The sequence below is a fragment of the Odocoileus virginianus genome, chromosome 3, assembly GCF_023699985.2.
Source record: "Odocoileus virginianus isolate 20LAN1187 ecotype Illinois chromosome 3, Ovbor_1.2, whole genome shotgun sequence".
NCBI lineage: Eukaryota > Metazoa > Chordata > Mammalia > Artiodactyla > Cervidae > Odocoileus > Odocoileus virginianus.
In genome coordinates, this window is record NC_069676.1 from 14,270,451 (window position 1) to 14,288,939 (window position 18,489).

Sequence of the window (18,489 nt, forward strand, 5' to 3'; positions counted from 1 at the left end):
TGTCCTGTTTGCTGAGAGCCCAGCCCCCGAGAACAGCGGTCCTGGCCTCTCACAGCTGCGCACGCCGCCACCAGCTCAGAAACACAGAGGCCTGAACAGCCAACGTGCTTGTCGAGACACCGTCCGGTGTATATGCTGTGCTTTTGTTTGGTTGGTTGGTTGGTTGGCCAGTTTTTACTTTTTTTTGGTCTTGACACCTGCGTGGTGTTTGAACCACTGCCATGGATGGCAAGGCCATTGACCCCAAACTGACTTTTGAGTGGACTTCTGGGCCAAGCCCAAGATTGACAGAGGGGACCCAAGACCCCTCATCTGCCCTCAAAGCACCCAGAGCATGCGAGTCACCTAACTAAGGAGAAGACGACCCTGTCATGAAAAGAAGACCCTTTTCACCTCTGAATTTTTTCTGATATTCTCTCTCTTAAATGTATTCTTCCTGGTCGGATTTCAGGGTGTTTTACAAGTGCCTATGTGACACGCAAAAGTTTTCTCCTTTGCCCTTTTGGTGCCCTGTTAATGAGACACCATGTGCCGAAGCATTTTGTTTCGGCCCAGCGAGCCAAACAAGAGAGTGAAACCCCAAGTCAGGTCAATCTGTGGTTTAGCAGAGTCAGGCGAACGAGGTGAAGACGTTCCCCGGCAGTTTCCGTGTTTCCCCTAGTAACATGTCCACACCTCTCTTCAGTTTTCAGGTGAAAACGGGGAGAGGATGAAAGAAAAATACAGCGTCTTTTGTAGCAGTCACAACGACGCTGTCAGTCACTACAAGTTGCTGCTGCAGCAAAACAAGAAATTTCAAAACTTGATCAAGGTAAAAAAAAAATTATTTCTTTATACTAAAAACGTTTTTTTGTTTTTGTTTTTCACACAAAACTGTAGGCATTTGGAGAACTTTATAAACGACTTGTTATAATGCAGTGATGTTCCAGGTTCTGCCTCATTTTTAACCACAAAGTCATTCAGAACACGGCCATGAAAGCTCTGGAAAATCCCCGGGTGTAAAGCACAGCAGGCGTGGTTTTTGTTTCCACCACAGTAGAGTGGCCCCGAGATGCCACTCAGTGGGTGACCACCGTCCCTCAGACTGTCGAGGGGACACGAGTGTCATCACACGGGGCCACCCTGCCCCTCCAGAGCCACCTCCCCTGCCTCAGATGTTCTAGCAGACACAAGGCCTGTAAGCCTTTGCCTCTCTCTGTCCTCCGCCCATCTGCTCCCCACCTGTCCCCATCAGCCCATGGAATGACCCACACCTGTCTTCTGCCTGACAGCATGTGGGTGCTCAGGGCCCGGGAGCCAAGACCCCTGCCTGCCGCATCCTGGGAGGTGCTCCTGGGCCAAGGCCACGGGGCGCAGTCAGCGTGTGCCCTGCAGAGGTACCGGCACACGGTGCCCCAAAACAGCTCACGCCTGCAGCCTGTGCCCCAAAGTGACACCCAGTAAATAACGGTCTAGAGCGAAGGGCGGAGAGTCATTAAATTTCACTCCATTGTCCTGGTAGCAGACTGATGGGACAGGGAGAGGGTCGTCTAGTGGTCTGAATTCATCTGGTGATGAGCACGGGGCCAGGCTGCCTGGCATCCTGAACCAGAAGCCCCTCACAGGTGGGGGTTTCCCACGAGACAGAAGGGAACAGAGCCAAGTCTCAGGTGTCTGTCCCCTCCCCTCCCCTCCTCTTATGAACTGGTGCCCAGGACCTCCCCGGCGGTCCAGTGCTTAAGACTCCACGTTTCCAATGCAGGGGGCACAGGTTTGATCCTCATCAGGGGAATTAAGATCCCACATGCCACCATGGCACAGTCAAAAATCCGATGGTTCCTGGCCTTCCTAAAACACAAACCAGAGCAGTGGAGACAGACAAGCAGAGGGAAGCATGGGAAGCTGCCCTCGGCCCCCACCAAAAAGTGGCTTAAGGGGTTTCCCTGGTGGTCCAGTGGTTAGGACTTGCCACCTTCACTGCTGTGGACCCGGATTCAATCCCTGATTGAGGAACTAAGATTCCACAAGCTGCACAGTTCAGCCAAAAAAAAGAAAGGATGGCTTCAGATGATCGCCTCTTTGGGCTGTTAGCCAGAGGCATGCACCAGCAGCCCCAGAGAGCTGCTGCAGAAACCACAGGCCCAGCTGCATCAGAAAGCCTCCACATCCATCAGCAGTGTTAGGGTCTGCACATGTGCACGTGTGCGTGTGGACAGCTCTCTGGCGATCCCCAAAATCCACACCAGCTGGTTTCTTCCTCATGGCTTTTGCAGAGCCCTGCATTTTACAGCAAGTGAGTCAACCTCTGGCTTCTTGGCCTTTCTGTAAACAGCAGGCACTCCTTGCTTGCTTTTTTTAATTTTTTATTTAGTTAGTTATTTTTGGCTATGCTGGGTCTTCATTGCTGCATGCTGGCTTTCTCTACTTGTGGCAAATGGGAGCTACTCTTCATTGCGGTGCATGGGCTTCTCACTGCAGTAGCTTCTTTTTGAGAAGCACAGGCTCTAGGGCGCACGGGCTTTAGTGGTCACAGCACGTGGCCTCAGTTGCTCCACGGCATGTGGCATCTTCCCGGACCAGGGTTCAAACCAGCGTCCCCTGCATTGCGAGGTGGACTCTCAACCACTGGACCACCAGGGAAGCCCAGTCCCTGCTTTCAGCTGCCTGGTGAAGCAACAAAGAAAAGGTCCCTGTGAACTGATAAAGGAAAGGGTGCCCAGCCCCCCGTGTCCCACTGTGAATGATTTGGCAGGAAATAGGTTGCCCACATGGCATGGCTTTGTCGTCTCTGTTTCACAGAGAATCGGCAACTTCTCCATCGTGAGGCGGCTCGCTGTGCATGAGTGTATCCTCCTGGTCACCCAGCGCATCACCAAGTACCCCGTGCTGGTGGAGCGAATTATCCAGAATACAGAAGGTATGCCAGCCCTCCTGCCTTGCCTGTCCATGTTGGGTGGGGAGGAGGGTCTCAGTCTCCCTGCTCCCTGTCCTGATGGTGGATTAGACAGTCTACTCTGCAATCTGTCCTGGATTCAGCTGGGCTTAGTGATCATTAATTGAGCTCCCATCTTGCAGAATCTACCCTCCCGGGGGCTGGGATTTCCAGCTTGAGAAACAGGGTGTTTGGTCTCCCCTGCCTGCATCCCCCCTTCAGTTTCCTGCACAGTCTCGACTGGAGCAGCCCCCAGTCAGTACTGAAGAGTCAGTGGAAAGGTACAGGCTGTGCTCTGGCTAAGGTCACTCCTGGGGGACCTCGGTGTCACATGCCTGGTGCCATGGAAGGCAGAGAAGATGGGCATGTAGCCCAGCCCAGGGTTCCCGGAGGCCAGGGCAGTGCTGACCACACCTCCCTCATTTTCTCCAGGGAATTTGGGCAGTGGGAGGATACAGGAGTGCCGCTGCCCTTGGAGTGAGAGGAACCAGCCCTTGGTGATGGTGGGGGGACAGTGGTGGGAGTCTTTTCTGGAGAGCTGGAGGGCAGGGGGAGGCTGGTTACCCAGGAGCGGTCAGCAGGGCTGTGCAGGGCCGTTTTAATCGCTTGAGGCGCAAGCCTCAGCTTCTACATTGGACAAACACTATCTTGGTGACAGCCAGGCACTGGGCTATTACCTTTACTTAGGAGAAGCGTTTACCTCTCAGGAGATTTGAGCTAGGAGGTGATTCTCGAGGCCACTCTGAGCCATGGCCTCGGGAGACACCTCCTTGACGCCATAGCCTGCCTGCCTCCATCACGTCTGTGGATGCAGACCAAGGAAAGCGCTAACTCTGCTATGTGTGGTAGCTGGCTCCGAGGACCACAGAGACCTGACCCAGGCCCTGAACCTCATCAAAGACATCATCTCACAAGTGGACGCCAGGGTCAGCGAGTACGAGAAGGGCCAGCGCCTCAGGGAAATCGCAGGAAAGATGGACCTCAAGTCCTCCAGCAAGCTCAAAAATGGGCTGACCTTCCGCAAGGAGGACATGCTACAGAGGCAGCTCCACCTGGAGGGCACCCTGTGCTGGAAGACCACCTCTGGGCGCCTGAAAGGTAAAGCCCTGCCCCAGCTGCTCCTGCTGGGCGCCATCATGGAGTGGTCAGCACCATCTTGGATCAGTGGCACCATCTTGGGTTGGTGGATATCATCCTGGGTTGATGATACCATATTAGAGTAGTGGGTGTCACCTTGGATCAGTGGCAACATCTTGGAGTGGTGGGTGCCATCTTGGATCAGTGTTACCACCTTGGAGTGGTGGATGTCATCTTCAAGTGGTGGGCACTGTCTTGGCTCCGTGGCACCATTTTGAAGTGGTAGGTACCAGCTGACACAGCCACCACTTCACAGCTAAAGGGAGGTTACATACCAAGTCGGGACGAGCTCAGAATCAGAGCGGGAGCGAGGTGGAGGTGGCTGTAGGGGCGCCCTCTGTCTCCAGTGATGGAGACAGTATGGTGCACACAGCAAGGGCCACCAGGTGAAGGGGGCGCAGCGAGTCACCGACTCCTGAACAGAAACCCAGCATATCATGACTCCCTGATTCAGCAGAGGCCTCAGAGTTCTAAACAACAGTAACAGGCCCCAGTGGGGGTAGAGGATGCGACCTGGGTGTGTCCGTCCCCCCACCCCCACCCCCCGCTGCTTAGGGTGAGCTCCAAGCCCTCCTTTTGAGATCTGCTGTGCAGTTCCAAACCAGAGCTTGCTCAGGGCTCATCCCTGAGTGTCTTGTCCTTTCCATGAGCCTCTGGAAACAACCATCACCTATCCTTTGGCCTCAGCATCTTTTTAAAGATCTCTGGGGAAGTGTCACAGGTGGCCAGACGACAGGAAGTGTCTGTTCTCCATGTGAGCAGGTGAGCAGCGAGAAGATAGGGTTTACAGCTGAGACCCCCTCTGTGCCCAGCACCAAGGCAGGTGGCTGAGGCCCTACGCCCGTGGGGCTCAGGTCAGTGGGCAGACAGAGAGAAGTAAACAGGCAAGCAGTGGAAAGCTCAGTACGTGCTGCAGAGGAACCCCACAGGCTTCAGTGCAGGAGAATTCCGTGGGGAGGGTATCTAACTGGGGTGGGGAGTCCTGAGCAAGCTCCCCGAGGAGGCGGTGTTTTCACTTCCCACAACGCTAGTGCCGCTGTTGGAGACACAGCTTAGGATTCGCACCCCTGTGTACCAGCTCTGCCGGGCAGTCACCTCACCATGTCCCCACAGGGACAGGGCTCCAAACCTGCCACCACCATGAAGCTCGGGCGCCTGGGGACGAGAGTATGGCTGCAGCAGGAGCCAGGATGCGAGGGTCCAGGGATTCACTGTTAAATGTTGAAGCCAGGAGCAGGGAGGGGGGGGTCAGGTCAAAGCCGGGACACCCCCCAACACCAGGCTCCTGCAGAAGCATCATGGCACCGACTTAGCGCCACAGGGCCGAGGCCACCTGGGCTTCCGTCTGCCTGGCGGGATCCACACAGCCACAGGGACCCTGAAAGATGTCTCCTTTCATGCCCTCCCCTTAGACGTCCTCGCGGTCCTGTTGACAGACGTGCTTCTGCTGCTCCAAGAAAAGGATCAGAAGTACGTCTTTGCATCCGTGGTACGTGTCCTGTCCCTTCACTGCTTGAAACCTGCCTGCATGGAGGCGGCCGAGGGGCGGGAGCAACCAGGGGGCCGCCTCAGTGCTGGGGCCGGGGGTGGCCCAAGAGCATGGGGCTAGAAGAGCACACCCATATGTTACCCCGTTGTCCCGGGACCTCCCAGGCTCAGAAGGTGCCAGCAAGACAGGAGTAGACTTTGCCAAAACCAGGGTCCCATGCAGTGGCCTGAGGGAGCCTCAGGGTCATGCCAGTGATGCCCGGTCACCCCCGAGGATGCGGCTCAGGCAGCCGCCATCCTGTGAGCTGTGGCTGTGTTGGCCCCCATGGCCCACTGGTCCTTGAACAGCCGCACTGCAGGAGCTTCCCACTGGGGAGGACTCAGAGTCAGTATGGGGTCCATCCACCCTACCTGGCCCTCATCCACCAGGGACTTGGCCTCCTCCCCCGCTCGCCTGGGTGACCCGTGGATACCCATGGCTGAGTCCCCCTGGAGAGGAAGGGGGACTTTATCACTCAATTCTGGAGTCTCGTCCCTTTCCCAGAGACTTAAACTGGCTTCTCAAGAAGTTTCCAGAAGTGGGTCACACTGTCATGCCCTTGAAAATGGTCTCACCCTGACCCCAGCAAGCCCCATGTGTGTCGTGGGGCCTACGAGGGTGACACCACGTCTGCTGCTCCTGTCTGTGCCTGGATCCTGATCACCACCTCTGCTCCTGAGAGCAGTCCTGCTTGGGTCAGGGCCACCCCCTCAACCCTCCCTGCAACTTAATCACCCCTTGAAGCACACGGGCCTTCCTGCCGCCCTGGCTGCTCCCTCGGCCGTGCTGCTGCTCACTCAGTCCTGTCTGACTCTGCAACCCCCTGGGCTGCAGCCGGTCTCCATATACCATCATGTTTTCTGAGGTTAGGACCTCAGCACATGGATTTAGCTAGGGTCAGTGGCGCTGGAGACCAATTCAACCCATATCAGCCAGTTAAAAAGCGTGCCTTTTACTGGTCGGTCAGAGCACTGCCTCTTGGGGGACGCCCAGAGATTGGGAATACTGCTTGGCTCTGGTTGTTTGGGACACAGGTTTGGGAGGAAGATGTGTTTATTACCATAGACCACCAGCTCTTGTATTGCTGAGTTTTGTACAGCGTACATGCATTAGCGATCATAAAACATCTTTTAAGCACATTGAACAGACACATGAAAAAGGATGTGAGGATATCATCACCATAGTGCCTTTTTCCCCCTAGATGGCAAAACCTTTCTGCCTTGAATTAGAGGATAAGCGGGGTGCACGCCCCCACCCCCCACCCCTGCCCCCTTCCCCTCCAGCTCGCGGTTCCACCGCTGTGGGGCAGCAGCAGGTACAGGGTCACCCTCTCTGTCCCCTTCCCACCCGTGCAGGACTCCAAGCGCCCCGTCATCTCGCTGCAAAAGCTCATTGTGAGGGAGGTGGCCAACGAGGAGAAAGCCATGTTTCTGATCAGCGCCTCCCTGCACGGGCCCGAGATGTATGAGATCTACACCAGCTCAAAGGAAGACAGGAACACCTGGATGGCCCACATCCGGAGGGCCGTGGAGAGGTGAGGGGCCGGGTGGGCCTCCCCGCCCCCACGGCTGCTCCCTCGGCCGTGTTGTCGTTGCTCAGTCACTCCATCGTGTCCGACTCTGCAGCCCTCTGGGCTGCAGCCCACCAGGCTCCTCTGTCCGTGGGATTTCCCAGGCAAGAATACTGGAGTGGGTTGCCATTTCCTTCTCCAGGGCATCCTCCCGACCCAGGGATCGAACCCCCATCTCCCGCATTGGCAGGCGGGTTCTTTACCACTGAGCCACCAGGGAAACCCTTGGCTTCGGCGGCTGGCAAGTCGGCAGAGGCCTAGAAGTGCCTGTGAGGGTGCTGGGGTCACAGGCAGGCGGGAGACCTCTGGGCTCCTCCGCTCCCCCTCACTCCACCTCAGCGCTCTGTCGTCCCCTCGTCTGAGGGCAGACAGACAGCACCGTTGGGCTCCTTCTGACGTGACTGACAGTGCGCGTCTCTGGGACAGGGTTGCGGGGCTGGCAGCTCTAATCTTCTGTATTGGTGGGCTGTCCCCCTCCCACGGGGGCGGGGGGTGGTGCTGTCCCTCCTCCTCCAGCCACAGACCCCAGCCCAGTGGCTCCATGTGATGCCTGGCTCATGGTCCACAGATGGGGATGGGGGTCCGGTCCCCACTCCCAGCCTGCTCCCTCTCTACACGCAGAAGCTTCCCTTAGTCTGCTCAGCCTCCCCTCAGTACTCAGCTTCAGCTTTGCTGGGCTGGCATCCTCCCATACCTGGGAGGTCCCCAGGGAATGAATTGCCCCAAGTAGTGTCCAGGTATTTAAAACCCAACACTTGGAGACTGGATGCGTGCTAATGGCTGTGTCTCCCCTTCAAGGTTGACCATTAACGCTACATCTCTTAGCACATCAGAGATGCTTTTTGCAGTGGCTTCTCCAGGCAGACCTCTGCCAGCTCAGAGGCAGCCAGTCCCTGGGGTGCGCTCACCCATCCGTCCCCTCTCCCTGCAGCTGCCCAGACGAGGAGGAAGGCCCCTTCAGCGAGGCCGAAGAGGAGAAGGCCCGTGCTGTGAGGCTGAGGGACTTTCAAGGTGAGGGGGGAGGAGGTCAGTCCGACCTCCGCACCCACGACGCAGCCCTCGCCCAGTGACACGGCCCCGGAGCCCTCCTGGGCCCAGGGTGGCCCTTCCCTTCTGTCCCATGCGGGCTGGCCATGGAGCAGATCCCTGCCCACACAACCAGGACTTGAACTGTGGGATGGCCTGTGCCCTAGGGCAGTGATCTTCCAGGGAGCATGTGGGAAAGGGATGGGGGCGACTCTGGGACTCCTCCTGGGGTCCTCACTCAGGAAAGGACTCGACATGGTATCCCACGTCAAGTGCGCCAGACCCTCCGGGTCCCTGTGAGAGCTGGGACTCCCACAGCCTCCTCCTGAAGTCGAGTGGACTCAGGCCATCCTGGTTTTGCAGCCAGTCCCACCGGCTTCCTCTTCCACCTGGATATTTTTTTAGCTATGTTATCGAACTGTATTTCACATACCACACAGGTCACCCATTCACAACATGCCATGCAGTGAGTGGCCTTTAGTCTATATCAGAAGGTGGTGCAACTGTCCTGACAGTTTCAGGCTATTTTCATCACCCCAGAAAGAAACCCCATCCCCATTAGCCATCACTCCCATTCTTTCTCCACCTCTAGACCCTGGGAACCTCTGTCCTACTGTCTGTGAATTTAGCTATTCCAGACACCTCGTATCAATGGGGACATTTGTCCCTTTGTGACGGGTTTATCTCACTGCATGTTTTCAAGGTTCATCTGTGCAACAGACTCTTTCCTTTTTTAAAGCTGAATAATATTCCATCTTACAGCTGGACCACATCATTCTTATTCTCCTCCCCAGTTTTCACAGTTTCCTGTGCAATTCAGCAAGGTCATTGCCAAGGATAAGTCCACGTACTTCGTGATCTCAGTCAATCCCCTCTTCTCCCTTGCTTACACAGTCTTTATATTCAACTTAGATAACATTGAAGCAGTAAGCACCTAAAATTAGGTAGTGCATATTTTATTTCTCTGTGTGGGGAAAGGTGCACGTTTGAGGGTATTCAGGAATAAAATTATTCAAAAGAAAGGGGAAATCCCCTTGACCCCGAAAGTATCATGCTAACATAGTGCTCATTTCATCCCGTCCTCACTCTTGTATTCCTGCCGAAGGGTAATAAAGTACAGGCCTTGCCCAGACACATCTCCACAGACACTTCAGAGTCATCCAGGAATGTCTCATTGTCACCCATTCCTGACAAGAGTCATGGTGAATTAGAAATAGCTCTTCTTCACTGAGCTCTTCTTTCCCATCTTGGACCAAAAGCCAATCTCATCCTTCACACCGGAAGGTCAAGGACCCTCCCATCAAAGCTAGGATCGAGATGGCCCCCACCGCCACCATCACCACCATTAGTATCTCCACCCTGGACTTTCCAACCAGGGTAATAATGGGAAGACTCAGAAGTAAGAGATCACAGTTGCAGGAATTCCCTTGTGGTCCAGTGGTTAGGACTCCACACTTCCACTGCCAAAGGCACAGGTTCAATCCTTGGTCGGGGAACTAAGCTTCCACAAGCCATTCTGCACAGCCAAAAAGAAAATGGGAAAAAAAAAAATCACAACTGGAAGGGAGGTGGCAGAATTATTTTTTGCAGGTGACAGGATTACCTGCCTAGGAAATCCGATAGAATCAACTGGAAAACTATTGGAAATGGTAAGAGAGCTCAATAATGTAGCTAAATAGGATGTATATATATATTTATACTAGCAGTCACCAGTGAGAAAGTCTAGTAAAATAAGTCATAGTCACAGCAGCTGAAAAAACTATAGGGACTTCCCTAGTGGTTCAGTAGTTAGGACTCCACGCTTCCATTGCAGGGGACTCAGGTTGATATCCTTGGTCAGGGAACTAAGGTCCCGCATGCTGTGAAATGTGGCCAGAAATAAAAATTTAAAAAGTATAAAACCCAGAGACTTGTAAGAAGGCTTTCAAGATTAGAAAACTAAGTCTTTAAAGGCTCTCGGTTTGTCCCAAACTAATAAATTTAGTCTGCTGTGGCCCTCCCCCACACTCCTACCACGTTTGATCTTTTTCTAATGGAGGAAAGCAAGCAAAAGACAGGGCCACACCCCTGCCTACCTCTTGGGAATTCTGGATGCAGGGAGTGGTCCAGGACAGGAGAGGGTCAGCGGGAACGCCGGAGGCCCGCCTGGCCCAGCAAGGCATCATGACAGCCGGCTCCAGGGGGGAAACCACCCCAGAGGAGGCTGACCACCGCCTCATGGCTGCTTTGCAGAACGACTGAACAGGAAAGACCAGCAGATCGCCCAGAGCCTGAGTGAGAAGCAGCAGATCTACCTGGAGATGGCCGAGATGAGCGGGCTCGAGGACCTCGCCCTGTCTCGGCTCCTCTTCCGGGGAGGAGACCCCCCCGAGAACCTGCAGGGCGAGCTGATTCTCAAGTCAGCCATGAGTGAGAGTGAGTAGCCACCAGCCCACCCCTGCAGCCCACCCCCATCCTTCGTGGGGTCTCCCGGGCACCCCAGGCCGGACACACAGCCCCATGTGGCCTACAAGCCACCCCATCCCCACGTGCTTCTGTCCGCTTCTGTTCTGTTAGAGCTGGAAGGTCTCTGGACAGTCGGGTGCCAGCCCCTCGCTGCAGACTCAAAGCACCATCTCACATTCACTCAGTAAACACTCCCAGTGCCCACTGCACTCCAGGCCCCGTGCTGGGCACGGAGGATCTCAAAGTGACTGAGATGGTTCCTCTTCTTTCTGATGAGTGGATCACTGATGCTCTCCCCAGAAAAAGGCACACATACAAATTTGGTGGGTCATTTTAGGGGCTCCTAGTCCCGTAGCCGAGGGATGGTGCTAGCCGATAAGCAGCCTGCTTCCTGGAGCCATCAAGGCCCTTGTGGAGCATCTTCACATGCGGCTTCTGAGTCCTGTGCCAGGCCAGGGGGTTTGCTGGGCAGGATGGCCAGTGCTTGTTCAATCTGACAGCACAGCCAGGGCTCTTCTTTCATTAGCCGGCAAGACAGACACAGCCCTGCCCTCCAGAACTTTCCATCAGAGTGAAGAGAACAGGCGGGAAGGGTCCCATGTGGACTCTCAGTCTTGCTCCCTCCAGCCAAGCCGACATCTCCCATGTCTCTAGTCACCACTGTTCCTGGGCCCTGAGACCCCCTCATGCCTCGTGCCTCAGCCTAGGATATTCTCCCCACCTCCTCACCTGGCCAGTCTCTGTGTCCTCAAGCACCTTGTGTGACCACCCCTGTCCCCTCCCCTTGAGGCCACCTCCCGTGTCTCCTGACCATCTGTGTGACCGTCAGCACACAGGTAGTGGCCATGCTGAGTTCCCTCCCCAGCCCAGGGCTCCCCACCTCGCACCCTATGGTCCCCTGAGATCCCACCTCTCCTGTAGATTGGCATGTCCTAGGTGCAACACCTACGCGGGGGGTGCACAGGCTAGGGGGGTAACCGACACCCTGTGAGGCCTCTGCCTGGGTCCCTGAACTCAGCTCTGAATGCCAGGGCGGAGCCATAGGGTGACTCGGCGCCCCTCCGTCCCCTTCCTTCCGCAGTTGAGGACATCCAGAGTTTCATCTGCAGGCGGCTGGGCAACGCCTACGGCCAGGCAGAAGACAGGGGCAGTGCGGGCAGCCCAGGCAAGGGTAAATGGTGCTGCCACCTTCTGGGGACCCTGGAGCTGGGCGACTATGGGAGGGCATGCCTTTCCACGGCATCTGGGCATTTGCTCTTCAGCATCTCTCTGCTGCTTCCCTCAACCTTCTGTAAACACCAGGGTCAGCTTTCTGGAACTTGCTGGTGCTTGTCAATCATGTTCTGGCAGCAGCACCCAGGCCAGTTCCTGCTGCTGGTTTCTGCGGCCCAAGTTCCCTGCCTGGCCAGAGGATAGGGTAGGGCCGGGAGCAGGGCAGGTGGGATCCGCGGCATCTCACATGCCTGGCTTGGGGTTTCAGACGGCAGTCTTCAGAAGAACATGTGCAGCAGTGACCTCAGCCCCCGAGACTGGCAGGCCCTGGTGAGCAGCCTGGACTCGAAGCCTGGAGACACCCAAGGGGCCCCCGAGGAAGCCTCGAAGGTAGTGCGTTGCCTCCTTGGGATGTGTCTGAGCTCAGTACAGGGTCGTCGGCCCGTGGCCCTGTAATTATCCTGAGGCCGAACAGCCTGTGCTTGGTTTGTCTGGGGCAAACAGCAGCCAGTGCTACCCCGCTAATAGTTAATGTGCAAATGGACATGCGGGTTCCTCCTGCAGCTCCCAGGAAGGGCGGGGTGCGAGGTGCACAGGAGGGAGGCGGGGGAGGGGACTGGCTCAGGGCATGGCCTCATCAATAGGTGAGAGCAACTAGGCGGGGATCTACACAGGTGTCCACCTTCCACGGATGTGACGTCACTGGCTGTTCCCTCTATGGCTCCTAAGGCCCACCCTTGCCAGGCACTGGGCTCAGAGCCCCAGCACTGGGCTCCTCAGAGCCTCGCACATGATGGGCCCACACCCCCGCACCCTCCTACCTCCCAGGAACCACACTTTGCCAATTCTCCAGATACCAAGGCTGACACAAGTCAGATGAGCAGTGGGTGGGCTGGTCCCATGCTAAGGGGATGTCTTATCAATAATAAGTGGGTCCCACTCAAATCAGATTGGTCTTTAAAAGCTCTCTGCATTGATGCTGTCTCCCCAGGCAGAGTCACCAGGTACAGAGCCCGGCCCAGCGCCACCTGCGGTCCTGGAGTTGGAGGTAAGTGAAGGCTTGTGTGTCCACGTCCCCACACCCACTCCCTGGGACCCAGCGGGGCTTCCTGCAGCGCCCAGTGGCCCTGTCCCTCTCTCCGCAGCTCGTCCAGCGGATCCAGACGCTGTCCCAGCTGCTCCTCAGCCTCCAGGTACAGGGCCTTTGGGGAGCGCAGCGGGCCACATGTGCCCTCCTCCTTCAGGTTGAGGCTGGGGTCTGGGGGACAGCTGGGCTCTTCCTAAAGCCGGCCCTCCCCTCCCCTCCCCTCCCCTCTCCCAGGTGGTCATCACCCAGCAGGACAGCTACGTGGAGATTCAGAAAGCAGCCATCCAGGAGCGTGAGAAGCAGTTCCGGCTGCAGTCGACGCGCGGGAACCTGCTGCTGGAGCAGGAGCGGCAGCGCAACTTCGAGAAACAGCGGGAGGAGCTGGCGGGCGTGCAGAAGCTGCAGGGCCAGCTGCGGCTGGAGCAGCAGCGCTGGGAGCGCGAGCGGGAGCAGCAGCGCCGGGAGCTGGACCAGGCGTCCACGCGGCTGCAGCAGCGTGAGAGTGAGTTGCTGCAGCTGCAGGAGCGGCTGAACCAGGAGCGCGAGGAGCTGGAGCGCCAGCGCCAGGCCTACCAGCACGACCTGGAGCGGCTGCGCGAGGCCCAGCGGGCCGTGGAGCGCGAGCGCGAGCGCCTGGAGGTGCTGCGCCGGCTCAAGAAGCAGAACACAGCGCCCGGGGCGCTGCCGCCGGAGGCACTGGTGGAGGTGAGCGCCGGCCTAAGGTGCCTGTGCCAGAGAGCCTGAGTGTGCGCGTGCGTGGGTGGGTGCGCGTGCCTGCGTTTTCGGGACAAGGGAGCAATGTTGATTCCATCAGGCCTGCACCAGGCTCTATGCCCAGATGGGACCCTCTGAGCTAAGATGCTTCAGTTAAGCCACACCTGGCCTGGGAGGTGGGCGGGCATGCCAGGTCCATCCAGCCTCCAAAAACCCCACCCCCACCCTGGAGCCTGCAAAGTGTGGGCGGGGCTGGTGCATGGTACCATGCTGATCCGAGGGGCGCAGCCTCTCCTTGGTACCCCAAGAAGGGCTTCCAGCAGGAACAGCGACGTTGGGACGTGTCTTCTGTGGCTTTTTCAGACCCAGCCTCTAAGCCACGCTCCCAGCTTCAATGGGAACGGGCTGGAAGGATCCATGGCCCTGACCAAAGCACCGGGGCCCCGACCCAACTCGGTGGTGTCCAGTGCGGGGTCTGAGTACGCCGAGCGCCCCGAGGTGGCCCGCAGGGACAGCGCCCCGGCCGAGAGTCGCCCGGCCAAGAGCGACGTGCCCATCCAGCTGCTGAGCGCCACCAACCAGATCCAGAGGCAGGCAGCTGTGCAACAGCAGATCCCCACCAAGTTGGCGGCCTCCACCAAAGGCGGGAAGGACAAGGGAGGCAGGAGCCGGGGCTCCCAGCGCCGGGACAGCTCAGGTGAGCGGGGACTTCCTGGCACCCCCCCTGCCCTCCCCTCGCCTGGTGCCCACCTGGCCCCTTACCTCTGGCCCAGACACCAGCAGGAAACCCCAGCTGGTGGTGGAACTGAGGCCTGCCTGCACACACAGACACACACACAACCACCTCGCCACCCCCAGAGACTTCAGAACTCAGTTCCTGTTCCCACCTCAGCCCTCACACTGGGATCAGACACAAGGGAGCACCTTGGTGATTCAGAAACGGGCCTCGGAAACCCTTGTGCAGGGGCGGGAAGTCCGCCAGTGACTGACGCTACTACTCCCCACTGAGTCCTTGCCCCCGAGCCAGTGTTCCCCAGTAGGAAGGCCCTGGGACCCTCCTGGGGAACAGGGCCTGGGTCCCAGGACCCCTGGGCTGCAGTATCACAGGGCCTCTTGTCCTGATTGAATGGGTGCAGGGGCCCCCTCTGGTTCGCCAGGGGTGTCTGCTCTGGGTTTTGTTGGTGAACTGGGGCCTGCTGTCTGAGCAGCGTCCCTCCCTGGGAACCAGCACTGGAGGAAGTGTGGGCGAGGAGTGCGAGGCCCTGGGCCGAGGTCTGGGGGCTCCGGCACTGAAGCGAGACTGCAAACCCCAGTATCTTCCACCCTCTTTCAGCCTCGTTTGACCTGAGGCAGCCGCTGCTTCTCAACAAGCTCATGGGCAAAGAAGAGAACACCTCTCGGAACCGCCGCTCACTGAGTCCCGTCCTGCCCAGCTCCACGCCCCCCCAAGGTGAGCCAGCCCGCCCAGCCCGCTACCCCCTGGCACCCAGAGTGCCTGGCTGATGCTGACACCCACCACCCTGTCTCTCTTCCAGACCCCAGCCTCCCAGCCCCGACCCCAGGCCCAGCCGACGTCCCCACTGACAACCTCCCCCTCAAGGCCCGAGGGTCATCCTTCCAACCCGGGGCTCCATCCTCCACACCACTCGACAAGGAAGAAACCGGCAAGGAAGACGTCATCTTCTTCTAGGGGGCGTGGCTCGGGGTGCACTGCCCACTCTTCATGCTCTGTGGCCCCACCCCACCCCCAGGCCCACCCTTTCGCCTTCCCAAGCAGGCCTCCTCTGACATCTGCCAGGATGGGGCAGGTAGGGCTGGCCTGCTGTCTTGAGGCTGCTCACTCTGAAGGATTAGCAGTGGTGCCTGGGCAACTTTGTAAACCTTTTTTTTAACATGAAAAGGAAAGTTTGTAATGGAAGGTTGAAGCAAAGCTAACCCACGGAGCTGCCATCTGCCTCATAGCGCCCCATTCCAGCAGAGGAGAGTCCCACTCCGCGCTGTCTTTCCAAGGTAGTGACCAGGGCCACCAGGAGATCCTGGAGTGAGCCACAGTGACACCAGCAGGGGCCCGGTGGGGTTGGCTCTGTCCACAGAATCAGGCCGAATTGACTTCTAAAGCAGAGACCTCAGTGGGTTCATGGTGAACTTCTAGGCCAGGATGTGAGCCCACCCAGGGGTGGCCCACGGTTCACCCAGGACAGAGGGCCACAGGGCAGGCAGGGTGGCGGAAGGGGTTGGCCGATGGCATGCCCGGTATGTCCTGTAGGTTCGGAAGCTCGTCCTCAAAGGGGCTGACCGGGAGGGGACAGACCACAGCTCATTTTAATCTGGTGGAGGTTTTTAAAACCCACTCTTGTCGAAGTTGGTGCTTTCCCAAAGCGCCTCTCAGACTCAACGCCTGGCAAGCCAAGCCCAGGGCTTCCACCAGGGCTGGAGCATGCCTGAGGGTCCCGGCCCCAAGTAGAGAGTCCTTCCCCATGAGGTGGCCCCCAGCTGGCATCCCCAATGGATGGGCAGATACTGGGGTGACACAGAGCAGTGGGAGCAGAGCTCGGAAGGGACCAGTGTGGCCTGGGCGATTACTGCTGCCAGCGAGTGCACAGACCGCCGCTTCAGGCACCTCACATCGTGTGAGCTGTCGCAGGTTGTCATCAGCTCCCCCAGAGGAGGGCAAGGACCACCAGTGTAGCCTCTTGGTGCAGCCGCAGGTGTTGGGTGGTGCCACGCATCCACAGCAGTCCTGGAGTGACAGTGGGTCACACCCACATTCCAGCTCTGGCCAGGTGCAGGCTCGGGGCCAGGGAGCATTCCAGCCTTCTCCTGCACGCCAGACTCCCCTGCAGAAGCCAGTATCCCGCCAAGTACTGGTGGGAAGACAGGGTCTGGGGCGGAGCAGGAGCCTGGGCACCACGGCCCGCGGTGACAAGGTACTGACACAGCCCTGGAGCTCTCCAGAGGAGCAGCAGCCCCCGTCCCCCGGGACATGTCCAATCACCCATCCCACATCTGTAATCACTGTGTTTGGTCCTGAGACGCATTGGAGCACTTTAGAAAAGCTGACTTTACATTCCTGTCCTGTCCTGAAGAGGACATTCCTGGGCCACGTGCCCCCACGCACGGGATCCTCTCTCACCCACCCAGGGGATCCCTGCAAGGATAAGTTCAAGGCCACGTGGTGGGAATCGGCCAAGGAGGCTTCCAGGTGGTGCCTGAAGCAGGGCAGCACCATGGGCCCATCCCACCAGGACCCTGAGGTCACTCCCGGGTACAGCCCAGTCTCGTTTGTAAAGTTAGGAGTTGAGCAAACATTCCTACTTTCGTGGGGTCTGTGCACATCTTCGTTAATTGTGACCATGACCTTAGTCAACCTGACGATCATTTTTTACAAAGAAAGCAGCATTTCCTCACTGGGGGTTGTCTGAACCGCTCTAGAACTTAAGACCTGACTCTAGCAATAAACGTGTCTAAAGGGAGCTGACTGGAGTCACTTTCTTTGGGGTTTTGTTTTAGGATAACCTGCCTAAACTTCAGTGCTGCAGGCTGCATGGCCAGCGGCAGGGGCACTCAGACCCTCTGTTTTGCTAGGAACTTGGGGAGCCCTGGACACCGGGCCCAAGGCCTTCTTGATGACCAGGCTGTGATTCTCCACCTCTCCTGGGAGGGGAGAGTGTAGGGAGGCAGGGACATGTCCCAGGCCAGTGACAGCTCTCACCCCCACCCACACTTGGCATCAGCTCAGACTAGTGACAGGATGGACCGCACAGACAACCCCGGCCAGGCAGCTTGCTTTGGTGCCTGTGAGGAAGCCCCAGACAGCGATTCCACCTGGACAGTCAAGGCTGGGGGCAATGGCACTGCTGAGGTGGCTGCGGGGGTACCCCAGCCTCCTGCACTGGCTGGGTCCCTACCCATTTAGGCTGCCCCCCCCCCATGGTCCAGAGATGTCAGCCTCCTCGATGAGGGGGGACCCTACTGGCTTCTGGACCTGTCAGTCTCCCTCCTCAAAGGAGCCTAATTTGCCATACACATGCTCCCCCACATCCCACAAAAAAGCTGTAGATCCCCCTGGGGCTTGATCCCCTGGAATCGTCACCTTACTGCACCCCAACCTATAACTGAGCTGCCAGCCCAGGGAAGGGCACTGGGCAGGGGGCGCGGACACACGACTGGCAGTACCTGCAGCCGTATCCCAGCCCTGCTGCCCAGGCCCTCGGGGATGCCAGCCCCTGGGGTACCTGTGACCTGCCGTTTCACACAGGCAGGTGTTCTCGTGGTTCCCTGGCAAGCACGCTGCCTTGCAGGTGTTAACTCAGTCGGACAGGCAGGTGCCACTCACCCCACCCTAATCTCCCAGGTCACCTGGGCGCCTGGAAGGCAGAGCAAGAGGGAAGGGGGAGACTGACCTGGCCCAGCCTCCTAACCCAGAGGGAGCCCCCCAGATGGACAGGGCAGGGGCTCAGCTGGAGGCCCGGTGGGGTCCTTGTGTCCTGTGAGACCCTGAGCGGCCCCACACCCCAGCTATTCCCCACCACGTACCTTCTTTGTGAAAGAAAACATGGTTGAAACCACAGGCTTCAGGGCCTGTAAACATGACCATTCATTGCTCTTCCAGGGGCCAGTGAGTGAGGGGCAGGCGTGGGCCACCCGTCACCTGCCAACATCACCTGAGGCCACACACGCACGTGGCCTCTGTTCCCCAGACTGGAAACAAACTGGTCCCTTCTCGCCCGCCATGCTTTCACAAGCTGGGAGCCCCAGGCATCTCCAGTGATGGTGCTCAGAGCCCTCGAAATGCTCAGACCGGTCCTGAATGGACCACGGCAGCCCCGAGTCCATGCTGTGGCTGTGAGATGCTTCAG

The 18,489-nt window shown here is 57.9% G+C and overlaps 1 protein-coding gene across 3 annotated transcripts in view; it reads left to right on the forward strand.

The window, feature by feature from the left end:
• Positions 1 to 17,103, forward strand: part of ARHGEF18 (Rho/Rac guanine nucleotide exchange factor 18) — a 68,138-nt gene extending 51,035 nt beyond the window's left edge. For all 3 annotated transcript variants that reach the window (XM_070464762.1, XM_070464761.1, XM_070464763.1), the window contains 15 exons: positions 686 to 811; positions 2,779 to 2,896; positions 3,761 to 4,009; positions 5,461 to 5,537; positions 6,932 to 7,110; positions 8,078 to 8,157; positions 10,405 to 10,587; positions 11,699 to 11,788; positions 12,098 to 12,219; positions 12,821 to 12,877; positions 12,975 to 13,022; positions 13,151 to 13,621; positions 13,994 to 14,327; positions 14,964 to 15,080; positions 15,166 to 17,103. In XM_070464762.1, coding sequence (XP_070320863.1) covers positions 686 to 811; positions 2,779 to 2,896; positions 3,761 to 4,009; positions 5,461 to 5,537; positions 6,932 to 7,110; positions 8,078 to 8,157; positions 10,405 to 10,587; positions 11,699 to 11,788; positions 12,098 to 12,219; positions 12,821 to 12,877; positions 12,975 to 13,022; positions 13,151 to 13,621; positions 13,994 to 14,327; positions 14,964 to 15,080; positions 15,166 to 15,320 — 2,406 coding nt within the window. In that variant the 3' untranslated portion in view covers positions 15,321 to 17,103. The remainder of the gene's footprint in view (positions 1 to 685; positions 812 to 2,778; positions 2,897 to 3,760; positions 4,010 to 5,460; positions 5,538 to 6,931; positions 7,111 to 8,077; positions 8,158 to 10,404; positions 10,588 to 11,698; positions 11,789 to 12,097; positions 12,220 to 12,820; positions 12,878 to 12,974; positions 13,023 to 13,150; positions 13,622 to 13,993; positions 14,328 to 14,963; positions 15,081 to 15,165) is intronic.
• The last annotated feature ends 1,386 nt before the right edge of the window (positions 17,104 to 18,489 follow it).